This window comes from Austrofundulus limnaeus, unplaced genomic scaffold (genome assembly GCF_001266775.1).
Source record: "Austrofundulus limnaeus strain Quisiro unplaced genomic scaffold, Austrofundulus_limnaeus-1.0 Scaffold60, whole genome shotgun sequence".
In the NCBI taxonomy this organism is placed as follows: domain Eukaryota; kingdom Metazoa; phylum Chordata; class Actinopteri; order Cyprinodontiformes; family Rivulidae; genus Austrofundulus; species Austrofundulus limnaeus.
In genome coordinates this window covers 667,278-680,894 of record NW_013952462.1, presented here as the reverse complement: position 1 = coordinate 680,894, position 13,617 = coordinate 667,278, and the positions used below count along the sequence as shown (strand labels likewise).

The following is a 13,617-nucleotide window of genomic DNA, read 5'->3' as shown; positions in this document are numbered from 1 at the left end:
CACACACACACACACACACACAGAGGAAGAGGTTTACGTGTGTATGCATGGAGTGCCGCTGCGAGCTAAAGCTCTGTTTGCTGACCTTCAGGGTTATCTGGAAGGCTCCTCCACACCTTGCCGCTGGCACAAACCCCCGCTGTCACCATGGAAACACAGCTAGCAGGGACAACGTGTGCCACCGTCCGGCACGATGCTCGAGTGAAATCAATTTACACAAGCGCCTATGGACGATTACACACGCACTTATGATCGCTATCTACAGGAAAAACACACGCCCTCTTTAACACACACAGTTCACTCTCTATCTTGTCCTCCACTTCATTTATCCCTCATTTCTTTCACTCTCCTCTTCTCTCGCCAACTGAAACCACAAGGATGACACAGAATTCAAGCCCCCCGGTAACCATAGAGGCCCCCCGGYCCTCTACAGCTTTGTCGGGAGGGTACAAGCAACCCTGTCTTCATTATTGGAAGCATTATTAGCTTGCTGTGACGAGAGACAGTCATCTGCCACCTTGCACACACACACACACACACACACACACACACACAGCAGACACAAAGAAACACAACTTACAGTCTCATCACCACCGGATCACTGGAATTTATTTCAGCAGCAGCAGCAGGGGAGCTCTGGCACACGTTGACAATAAATCAACTCATCTTACACTCTGAAGTGACAAGTCAAGGCAATACAGAAAAAAAGAAGAAAAACTGTGATTTGGGTGGAGGTAAGAGTTTTTCCATCATGGTGGCCCAAATGATTGGCTGGACAGAGAGGAGAGACGGAGAGAAAAATAAATAAAAAAATGGACGGATTTGATGCGCTTTCTTCTCTCTTCACTTCTTCTCCACTCGCTTCTGCATTCTTTGCATCTCTCAGCCATGATTTGTCAAAGAGCTCTGGAAAAAAAAGTGAGAAGAAACACAAGGAAGCAGGGGGAAGGGAGGGTGAACAAGGAGAGAAGCTGTCAAATTAGGAATTTACATCACTGGAAGCAAAAAGTGGAGACTCGCAGGAACCTGGATTGCCAAAACCTCTCACATGAATATGGCAGCTGTGAGGTCACGCCGCACATTTACCAAAATAACAAGAAAGTTCACGTTTCACTGCAGGAGGTTAGCCTGTTTTACTCTGAAGGCATGCGGCTCATTAGTCAGAAGCTTTCTCTAGGAGGGAGAATCGGCAAATCATCAAAATAAATGTTCAACTAACTAACAAGGATTCTGTCAAAAATATCACCAAACCAACATTTGGATTTATTTTTTGCAATTTTTCTGATTGCCTGTTTTTTTGAAATATAGAAATGATTTTAATTGAAAATGCCCTCCCTTTTATTTTGAAATGTGAAAACGGAGTAAAATAAACATAACAATTTGTATTTTCAACACTTTATTTTCACTGGTCTGAAGTGAGATGAYATAAAATATTAGGCTTTTAAAAATGTTGATGTTGACTGGTTTTTAACCATTTAGYTATAAAGTCAATTATATATCCAAAAAGATAGAGGGGGATGAAAAAGATGTAAACGAACYTGATGAATACATATTCACATACAGATAGAAAAGTTAGTTTATTAGATAACTGTTTCTTTAAAAGTTTGGACATTTTTACTGCATGAAAGTGATTGGGGCAACTTGGGGCAAATAAATCGTTTAGGAAAAACCCTAAAATACACTGGATTTATGTTCTGACCAGTTATTTTTTGAGTTAACAGCAGCAAAGCRCCAACATCTATAAAGCTGTCAAAGAACTAACTGTTGAGTCAAAAGGTGAAAACTTGGACACCATGAGCCCTCTGACTGTTGGAAATCATGTGGCCCAAATATCATCTGTAGAGATGAACCCTTCAGCTGATGATGTCATCAGTCAGGAACTTCCTGACCTGCTGAGACTGCTTATGGAAATGTGCAGCAGCAGAGAACGACACCATCTATTTTAATGAACCCTGGATGGGAACAATGTATTCTTGTGTGGGTCAGCAGGTACCGGCTGGTCCCATGACCATGACTTCTCACCTACACAGCTGGGTTTCTCCTTCAAGAGAGTGAGCTGTAAAGTCTGGGAAATACATTTCTTTGTTTTAAGCTCCAATTCTTGTCTAATCCTAATTTGTATTCTCTGTAGCAGCCATTTTATTGTGCTTATTGATCTATGTTGGATATTTATATCAGATGCAAGCACTGTACAGTGTCTGAAAAAACACAGTGGCAACATAATGAATGATAAAATTGATAGTTATYTGTGATAAATTGATTTTTTTTWATTTCTGTCTGTGAAACAGCAAGAAGAAGGGAATTAAAAGTAAAATGAATTACCTTAAAGTACCTGGGACATGCATATCCTCCAAATACAAAAAGTAAAAGAAAACTTATTTATATTAAAGTAACTTGGGATAACACACATTAATTTACTCATTTTGTCACATAAATGGCAGATTTTCTTTTGAATTTGGCTCAGCCAAAATTAAACAGGAAGTGACATGAAAGAGGAACTCTTTAAGAAAGTGAACTCCGTCGTCTTTTTTTATTGCAACAACATTTGAACTCTGATTCGTCTTGGTCTCTCTCTAATAGTGACACAAAATAATGTAAAGAAACAACAGATTGTTCTCTGCAGTTTGTGTTGTTAGCCGTTGTAGCAATGCTCTGTTCACCTGCAGACACGCCCCTTTGACATCACTTCCTGWTTCTTATAATACTAATAATACATCAAACATAAATAGCATTTTTTAAAGACACTGGTGGTAGTAAGCTACAATGTAGCCACAGCTGCCCTGGGGCACGCTGACAGAAGTGGCACCATGAGTAGGCAAGGCAGGTTAAATGTCTTGCCCAAGGACACAACGGCAGAGACAGGTGGAACAATATGTTGGCAATGTTATCTTTCCAAAAATTCATAATCATTACAAAAATATTGTGTCACAGGCACTTTAATAAAAACTAAAAAGGACTCATAAAAATAAAAACCACACCAAATGTTTCAAGGGCTAAGAAGAAGTCTTGACTGATTTATTGATTCTTGTTCTTAGCATAGATGGAACTGTTTARTTCATAATAAACTCAACACTTATAGAAAAAAAAAAAGGTGTGGTACAGGTAATGTAATTAACAGTTAAAATTATGTGTAAACGATGCAGTCACACAATAACATTTATTTTGGGTTTCTTAATTTTGGAACAGAACCTGAGCACATCAAAGGGAGATTACCTAACGCACCGTCACAGATTTTATTTTCATCAAATCTATTTTCATGTGACTTGGCAGCTTTTTTAAACAGACAAAATTAGTAAGCATTTGTTTTGGTACGTAAATCTGGAGCGACGTGACGATGCAACAGTTGTTCTTCAGAGAGCCGGGCAAATCCAGACTGCAGCTAAACTCGCTTTGTTTCCATACATGAACAAACACCCAGTCAGAGGCAGAGACACGGGGCGACTCGGGGTTAGTGAAGCATTAGCTTGTGGCTGCCGGGTGGGCTAGTTGGCATGCTAACTACCTCTGTGCTCTGCTGGCAGGCAGATATGCTGGCGGGTAGGTTAGCTGTTCACTTGCCAAGTGCATCCGAGGGCATCGCAGGCCGTGCCTTTGAATTGGAGATGAGTGGCAAATGTGACAAGAGGATTTAGCTTTACTGTTCCACTCACGTCCTGACATATAAGGGGGGGGGGGGGGGGGCAGTGTGTGTCTGCATGTGTGCGTAAAAACTATCTGTGTGAAGGTGGATGCTAATGCGTGCAGGGGTTTACGTACAAGNGTGTGTTTGTGTGTGTTTTGCAAAGACATTGTGTCGGCAGGGTTGTTGGTATTGCGGCACTTCTGCACATTAAATCTAATGCATAGTGTATGAAGTGGCTCCTGAATTTCAAACTGACCCCTAGCACCTCCCACTGTGCACGCAGCTCAATGTGGTGCCCCAGGTCTACGTTTGGACTCCTGCCATCCACACTTGGATAATTTAAAGACAGGAAAAGCTTTTTTGTGCACAACACCTTGAACAGTGAGGGCAGCCAGATACTCCACCTCAAGGTCTGCCCTGAATTTTAGCTGCTGCTTTATTAGGTACAGCAAGTGACAGCATCTGCATTTTAATAAAACTGCAATGCAAAAAAAAAAAAAAAAAACAGGTCTCAGACTATCACAGTTTTAGGTACTGCAACGTCTGATTTTTTTTTTTATAAGGTACTGGTAATTTGCTCTTAACTCATTCACACTTTATCTACTTTTTACAGCAGCTGAAATGAATATTTAGATTATAGAAGTATAAAAAAATCAAAGCTGAGCAAAGCTTCAGTACTCTGATAAACTTAGAATAAATGTAAAAAGACTCAAAAATACAGGCAAACGCACATTTTCATTGCCATCTAATTAGTTAGCTGTGAGAAAAGGAAGTGGATGTCATACCTCTGATAAATGTGTTTGTTTGTTTTGTTGGGAATAAGGTTTGTTCATCAACACTGTGAAAGCTACAGTGTGCAGACGCTGGGTGTGCTGACACTTTTACCGCTATAAGCTAACGAGCAGCAGAGACATCTGCAGCAAATAGAAGAAGGCCTTCACTCACACACACTCACACATACGCACACACAAACTAGGCGCACTCACTGGTCTTTTCCCTGTGAAAAATAAAAATAATAGACAAGTAGAGAATCAATAACTGTCTTCTCAGCTCAGTGCTAACAGCACTCAGCTCCTGCCTTCTCGCTTAGGGGACAGAGACAGTTGCCAGAACTGACAATCAGCCACTCAGCTGCTGTGGCTATGACTGCTTTATAAACACAGACATTCACTGATTGTACAGCAGCCAGTTAAGGACACCTGTAAGCTGCCTGGTTATAAACAGAAAACAAACCATTTTTAGCTCACATTTTCAGGAAGCAGAAGAAGCAAAAAGTGAACTGAAAAGTTTCATCTTCCTCATTCATATTGTTGATTTTTAGTCGTTTTTCTGACAGTCAGAAGGATTTCTGGGACAGATTATTGACGGCTGGAATCAGGTTCTTCCCATATCATTAATAAATAGAGCTAAACCAATAAACCATCTGATATTGTCCACTGTGAATACCAGTGTGTAAAAAAATGACCAATTAGGAAAATGAAAACGCTGCAGCAGCCACTAAAGCTTGCTAGACTTATTGAGTTAAACTATTGTCATATATTGTTAAATTTATTTTATTTTTAATTCTTTATTTTCACACACACACACAAAAAATATATATAAGTTTCTCAAAACAGATGTGATGGAGAAGAAAAAAAGGTAAAATTGTACAATTGTATTGTGTATAAGCTATCAGCTGCTCTGAACATTTAAAAGTAGTCTGTGCATGTTGATTTAAGCTCAGAGCTTTCCCTGTAGGTTACCATTTTTTTAAATTTGATTTTCTTTATTCTAATTTTTTTTCTGTTATTTAGGGTCCAGATGAAGCAAATGTGTTTTGAAAATTTACCAAAGCAGACTGTGGCCCAACAGCATAAAAACACAAGACGACACAGTGCAGCTGTTCTTTTTTCTTAAAAAAACAAAAAGATTAATCTGATTTGTCTTTTAATAACCACCAATCAGCATCTTTAACACAAAAACCTGCAGATAATAATCAGCCTGATCAATTGGTGCAGCCTTACAGATTTACATACCCAGCTATTTCAAAGCAACATCCTTGGCTATCTGGCAAAAACAGGACTATCATTCATTCTTAATTAGATGTGTTTTATTAGATGTGTTTCCAGTCTCTGGCCTCCAATGACAAAAAAGGATATAATGAAGAAGGGGAGGAGTAGATCTGTGCATACCATAAAATATAAAGAGCAAGATTATAAATAGAGTACATATTTATGTCAGCTGCTTCCTGTTTCTAATTAATTAATTAATACACACCTCCTGATACAACCTGGGCTTGAACCTGCAGCCTGAGGATAACAAGACAAAGATACTGACCACCAAACTACTGCAGCTATAAGAAAAGGAAATCTATTTTTATTTAAAGTACCTCACTATCCTGTGGTTGATGTCCACATGCTCAGCTGCCGCAATCCAAAAGAAAAACAGTCCATAAAAGCTCTGTGCAAATTTTTCCAAGTCATAAAAACAGTAATAAATCCTCCAACAAAATCTCAGTACAATTTGTTTTTATTTTATGTTAAAAATGGATTTTAAGGAGGCAGTCATGAGCATTTCTCTGATGTGGCGTTTGGATTCATCTTGGTTTTAAGTTGTTTTCTGTAAATAATGATTGCTCACATTGTGGCAGTGGGAGATGGCGATTCCAGTCAGAATAAAATAATAATAATAATTTTWAAAAAATCCTCTGTCTTTACATAGAAAGTCTCATTTGTCACAATTTACCCAAACACCAGATCTTCACTGAATGAAGTACCAGTAAGACACATGGCGACTGAAGCCTGGACAGGAAAGAATCGATCACACTTTGGGAGGATGCTCAGCACAGAGGAGATATTTGACTATACAGGTGCTGGTCATAAAATTAGAATATCATGAAAAAGTAGATTTATTTCAGTAATTCCATTTAAAAAGTGAAACTTGTATATTATATTCATACATTACATACAAACTCATATATTTKAAWMMTTWWTTRSMTTAATTTTGATGATTACAAATGACAACAAATGAAAATCTCAAATTCAGCATATCAGAAAATTAGAATCTTGTGAAAAGGTTCAAAATGGATGGCACCTGGTACCACACTCTAATCAGCTAATTAACTCAAACCACCTGCAAAGGCCTTTAAATGGTCTTTCAGTCTAGTTCTATAGGCTACACAATCATGGGGAAGACTGCTGACTTGACAGTTGTCCAAAAGACGACCATCGACACCTTGCACAAGGAGGGCAAGACACAAAAGGTCATCGCTAAAGAGGCTGGCTGTTCACAGAGCTCTGTGTCCAAGCACATTAATAGAGAGGCGAAGGGAAGGAAAAGATGTGGTCGAAAAAAAAATGTACAAGCAAGAGAGATAACCGCACCCTGGAGAGGATTGTGAAACAAAACCCATTCAAAAATGTGGGGGAGATTCACAAAGAGTGGACTGCAGCTGGAGTGAGTGCTTCAAGAACCACCACACACAGACGTATGAAAGACATGGGTTTCTGCTGTCGCATTCCTTGTGTCAAGCCACTCTTGAACCACAGACAGCGTCAGAAGCGTCTTGCCTGGGCTACAGAGAAACAGGATTGGACTGCTGGTGAGTGGTCCAAAGTCATGTTCTCTGATGAAAGTAAATTTTGCATTTCCTTTGGAAATCAAGGTCCCAGAGTCTGGAGGAAAAGAAGAGAGGCACTTCATCCACGTTGCTTGAAGTCCAGTGTAAAGTTTCCACAGTCAGTGATGGTTTGGGGTGCCATGTCATCTGCTGGTGTTGGTGCATTGTGTTTTCTGAGGTCCAGGGTCAACGCAGCCACATACCAGGAAGTTTTAGAGCACTTCATGCTTCCTGCTGCTGACCAACTTTTTGGAGATGCAGATTTCATTTTCCAACAGGACTTGGTGCCTGCACACAGTGCCAAAGCTACCAGTACCTGGTTGAAGGACCATGGTATCCCTGTTCTTAATTGGCCAGCAAACTCTCCTGACCTTAACCCCATAGAAAATCTATGYGGTATTGTGAAGAAGAAGATGCAATACACCAGACCCAACAATTCAGAAGAGCTAAAAGCCACTATTAGAGCAACCTGGGCTATCARAACACCTGAGCAGTGCCACAGACTGATCGACTCCATGCCACGCRGCATTGCTGCAGTAATACAGGCCAAAGGAGCTCCAACTAAATACTGAGTGCTGTACATGCTCATACTTTTCATGTTCATACTTTTCAGTTGGCCAACATTTCTATAAATCCTTTGTTTTTATTGGTCTTCAGTAATATTCTAATTTTCTGATATGCTGAATTTGAGATTTTCATTTGTTGTCATTTGTAATCATCAAAATTAAACGAAATAAACATTTGAAATATATGAGTTTGTATGTAATGTATGAATATAATATACAAGTTTCACTTTTTAAATGGAATTACTGAAATAAATCTACTTTTTCATGATATTCTAATTTTATGACCAGCACCTGTAGCTGCTGATGGAGGCAGGTGAAGGTGGAGGGGAAGGATGAGTCGGGAGAAAGGACGGGAAATCCTTATAAGACCTGTACATTTATACGGTGGTCGCCTCGGTGATGATGGATGTGAAAGAAAGATGGAATGGAAGGGGAAAAGGAGACATGAAGACAGAAATATGTGAACTAGCAATGTGAATGCTTTGATTAAAATAACACACAGATAGGTATGGAAATGTTTTGTAGCAATCACTCGGGAGCAATAAGGAGTGAGAGAAGGCATGCTAGCATTATAAAAACATTTTAATAACTAGAATAATGGTACACGTAACCAACTGTGTGTGTGTGGGAGCACGCTACACAATAGTGTGGTTGTTTTCATCAGATTAGTTAGAAGGCAGTCCAAGGCTCACAGTGGGGCTTCCCACCTGCTACTACTGATAGCCGTACACAAACACAAAAATCATTTCTTTTTTTCACCACCCAAAAATAATGTTTCGTCTCAGCTCTTCTTTTTCACAGAGCCTTCCACGCTTGCATTTTGTCCCTTTAGCGGTGTTTCAGTTCTTTCTTCCACACCCCATTCCCCTTCACCGACAGAACCTCTTTTTTTAACCAATTATTTCTACATTTCCTCCATCACCTACATCATCCTGAACTGAACCGCTTCCTAACAGCTCTCTGTTAACCGTTGCTTATGCAAAGACATCCCAAAGCTTTACTCACAGGAGTTTACTTTTTTCAGTTTCAGTTCATTTTTTATGAACAGATTCCATTTTTTAATAAAAAAAAGATTTGCAAAGACCCATCCCTTTTTTATTTTTAGACATTTGTTGCAAAATTTCAATATTTCTTATTAATCATCGAGGAACTGATCTGCACAAATTAAAACATATTTATATCATGCAATAATGAATGCTAAGTGATTAATATAAATGCATGTGAATGTATGTGTGTGTTAGCAAAATATCTCATAAAGTACTGGATGCATTCTAATACAACTCATTGGATGTATGTTTAATATAAGAACATTAACTTTTATAGCTGGTCAACAAAGCTAAATGACAAAATCAACTCAATAGATACTGAGATACTGAGCTAAAATACTAATATTTAGCTACTATCTGTGGTAGTAGCTGAGAGTCATACCAGAAAACATATTCTAAGCACAATATTTTGTTTTAAACTTTGGCATGTTAGGCAGCATTTTCTGATGTATTTTCTTTAAGAAATGCTAGTTTTCAAAAAAAACATAGAAGTCAAGATTATCTCAGATAGTTGTTGAAATCTTGTTTATTTTGATTTTAACAGCAGAAATTGTGATGAATGTCTTCTACTAAAACTAAACAAGAGTCCTAAACTTTAATCAGGATTAAAAGTCATCTTCAAGGAGCTTAAGATTCTTTTAGCACAAATTTCTTTTTGGGAAAAAAAATTGATTTGTGGTCAAATGTAGCTGGTGCGGAAAATGTCAGCTTGAAAGCGGTGAGAATGTAACACAAATACACAAAATGCACAGGCGCCGACACACACTCCACATGGCAAAACTAACGGAGGTGAGAATAAGATAAAAAAACCAGAARGCTTCTTGAACACAGCAGGATCTACCCACAGACCCACGCATTTCAAACTTGTTTTCCATCCCTCACAAACACGATGAACTTTATTTCTCTGTCTTCAGAAACTAAATCTCTGATCACAGCCGTCATCTCTTACACTGCACTCAGACTGAAGACTATTCCTTAATAACAAATATCAATTATGGCAGCAGCCTTATCAATGTGATCCACCATTTTGTCATTCTATTTGTACCCGGTTCTGTTCATTTTTGTGCAATGGGGAAGATTTATTTAAACGTTTCATGTTTTTTTTTGTCATTCAACCAATAATTTAATTAAAGAAATGTTCCATCACTTAAGTGTGCTTTAATTAAAACCAAATGTAGTATATCTATCATACTTTCAAAATGTGTTTCAAAGCAAAATTTGGGTTTATGTAAAAAGGGGTTTTGTTATAAACAGTTATTCTGGCATCTGTTGTGGACAGCTTTTTAAACAACTTCAGAAGAAAAAGAGCTGAATTCTGATAAGACTGACCAAATAAAGGCTAGTTTGAAAGCATTTTAACTTAAAGGTCAGGACACGGATGTCTTTTTTTAAAATAAACAAAAGCAGCACATAGTGGTAAAGTCATCCCACCGCTGAAGCGAGGTAGTGACAGAGTCAAAACAGTCAACATGTGAAAATGTAAGTTGGTTTTGTTAAATAAGATTGGGATGTATGACCTGTGGTCTGTGTAGATTTTAAAACTGTAACAATAAACAGATTTAAAACAGTTTGATGATGACACAGAAAACTTGGCAGTTTGTTGAAAAAAAAAAGGTTAACCACAAAGACAATCACTAAATTATTTTGTTATTTTAAAAACTTTCCTTATTCCAAAAAAGAATACTAAATTAAATGAACTCAATAATGAAAATGCATTTCCACAGTTTGTTCAGTCTAATCCTTTTACAACAATAATGTTCTTCAAATGATCCGATACAGTTTGTGGTTCTTTTTATTACGTTTGTTTTGTATCTTGTGCAAAGCACTATGTTTTCATCTCTATTGTATAAAATGTGTTTGATAAATAAAGTTTAATTTGATTTCAAAGAGTGGCAACTGCAGCAGTAAGCTGTATGACTTCAGGTAAGATATCATTGGGCCTCATGCAAGAACATGTTCGTATTCTTATCCTAAATTTCTCTTACTTTTGTTCGTACAAAGGGTTCGTACGAACATGTCACGTCAGATTCAACAAACTCTTRTATCTTCAGGAAAAGGGTGTAAATGAATTCCACCTGTTCTATCCAGCTGCTCGTGCACGCGAGAGGAGATTAGCATAATTACCACCCCAAAAACACCATATAAGGCTATGTTTCTTGCCTCAGATACAAGGAAGTGTTCATTCATTCATGAAAATTACAGCGAAAACTAAAAAGAAAAACTTTACGAGTTCAGAGATTGAAGTCCGTCTGTCAGAGATCCAGAAAAGAAAATCTGTCATTTTTAGCAGCATCAGCTGTGGAATAAAAAAGAGCTGCTAAAAGTATAAACAACTGTGTTAAATCATTTTCATTTATTCAGAAGACACAGCGCTGCGCACCGCACACCCCCCTCCCCCCCCGCGCTGCGCGGTCACAGGTGGTCTCAGATGCTGGTTTGAAATAAGCATTTTAAAATGTTTTCAAAATAAGTCTGGCACTTTGGAGAAAATTGACGACTTGCTAGAGGGATTATGTATCCCCTCTGGTCTGGGAACATCTCGGTGTCCCCCAGGACGAGCTGGAAGGTGTCGCTGGGGAGAGCAGGGTCTCCTGCTGCCCCCCACGACCTGATCCCGGATAAGCGGCAGAAAACGGACGGATGGACAATTTATATTGTTAGTCTAAATTATTACATTTAAAATTATAACTCTAATTCAAGCAGAATAACTTATTGTCAACATAATTATGGAGTGTGATTTATTTTCAACTCAAAATATCTTCAAACTAATGAAATATAAAGTTATTAATGAAGAAAACCCGTCTGGATAACAGCAGACTGACTGCTCGTAAAATATACGACAGGTCTGGACCACTCGTGAATTTTGTTCGTATCTGAAAAAAAATCTTAGAATACGAAAACATTGGTGAATGCCACAAATTCTCCTAAATCACTCGTACGCACAACTTAAGAACAAATCTGTGCGTATGAACGGTTCTTGCATGAGGCCCATTGTTCCTAACCTTTACACAAAACTCCCCTTTAATCAGCTAGAACCACTTTACATCAAAGAAGTCTGATAAAAAGCACTGCAGCTCAAATGTTTAAATTTGACACTCAAACCCAGATTAGATACGGCTGCAGGAACACAACAGCTCCTTACTCCAATCTATGCAGCAGGTCTGATTAGAACTCTGAGCTAAAAACATACATAACAATTTGAACAGTTGTTACTTTCCTAATCTCCATTCATTAAAGCTTTTTCATTAAGTGAGGCAAACAAACTGGTTGAATAAATCACTCTGTTTTTTGAACTGCTCTATATTGTAACAGGTGCTGATTTGAAACTATTACTTGTATCTATAAAAGCCGCACAGTAAWTTTTTTTGACTAGATCTAAAAATAAACACCATACCCACAGATTACACAAATTCACCTGTTGCAGTGCTCCATAAACCTCAGTAATCAAGGCTGAGACAGAGTGGCACTTCACCCAACATCTCCAAGCTTAGCACAAAAACAAACATCTCAGCCAGGGGACTTACAGCACCGTGGGGGTCAAGTATGCGGGATATAAAGAAAAGTGTTGTTTTCTGAAACTGTTAACCCCTGCTGAGGGCATTAGGTAGTACAGGGAACATTAGAATGCTGCACAAGGCCTGCGCCGGAGCCTTAAAACACAGAGGAGTAGGACAAGTGACACTTACTGTAAGTGGTGGCTCGACAATCGTTTGCTCTTGAAAATGACTTTGAGGGCGGCAGCGTTGTGTTTCCCTCAGAAGGAGGTCGACAGGGAGTCATGATTATAAACACAAAGGGAAAGAGTGGACGTCCAGACATCGTTATGGCTTTTTAAACTCATGCAAACACCTAGATTCAAGCAAGCAGAAATAACCATGTGGAGAAAAAAGAAATAAGAAAAAGAAAAAGTCAGTCCTGACTCCTGACCATATATTTACGGAAGAGCACTTTCAACAAAGGCAAAAAATAAATAAATAAAAAATCAGCCAGTTCGGATGTTATCAGTCCATTAAATGGACGTTATTAGCGGTAATCAGTCCCATAGAATGGCTTCAAACTGTCCTGACAGTGCCCCCTAGTGGGTTACCAGTGTCATTTACGTTGGAATGCAACAATCTTCTACCGCCGGAGTCCAGTCTACTTTATCGTATAGCCCATGTCATTTTCTCTAAAATTAACCTCAGTGGTTTTATGCCTCATATTAACCAGATTGCATAAAAAACCTTAGTGTTTTTATGCCTCATAATAACCAGCTGACAGTCTGAAGCCATTCTGTGGGACTGGTAGCGGCTAGTAACGTCCATTTAATAGATGATAACATCCAAAGCAGGTGAAAGAAATAGACTTCTCCTCTCGTAATTAAAAGATCCAGATCTCATATTTATGAAATAAGATCTCATAATTATCTCATAATTATGACATCTTTTCTTGTCTCATAATTGACATATGTTCTCGTAATTATGATATATTTTCTTGTAACTATGACATCTTATCTCCTAATTATGAGATCTTTTCTTGTAATCAAGACATCTTATCTCAAAATTATGTGATCCAGATCTTGTAATCACGAGATAAGGACTCTTTTTTTCTTGTTTTTTCTTTGGTGAATGCAATGCTCTTCCAAATATARAAGATGTCAATTTTAAATGAAAAAGTAATGAAACTCCAAGCTTTGTGAAAATGTAGGGTCTCGGTGAGTTGACATTTACTTTGCATCAATCACACATGGAAAAGAGCTCGTACACACACACACACACACACACACACACACACACACACACACAC

At 38.3% G+C, this 13,617-nt stretch overlaps 1 protein-coding gene across 2 annotated transcripts in view; it reads right to left on the bottom strand.

Moving 5' to 3' along the window:
- Positions 1-576: 576 nt before the first annotated feature.
- Positions 577-13,617, bottom strand: part of chchd6b (coiled-coil-helix-coiled-coil-helix domain containing 6b) — a 66,623-nt gene continuing 53,582 nt past the window's right edge. For both annotated transcript variants that reach the window (XM_014009642.1, XM_014009643.1), the window contains one exon: positions 577-906. In XM_014009642.1, coding sequence (XP_013865096.1) covers positions 883-906 — 24 coding nt within the window. In that variant the 3' untranslated portion in view covers positions 577-882. The remainder of the gene's footprint in view (positions 907-13,617) is intronic.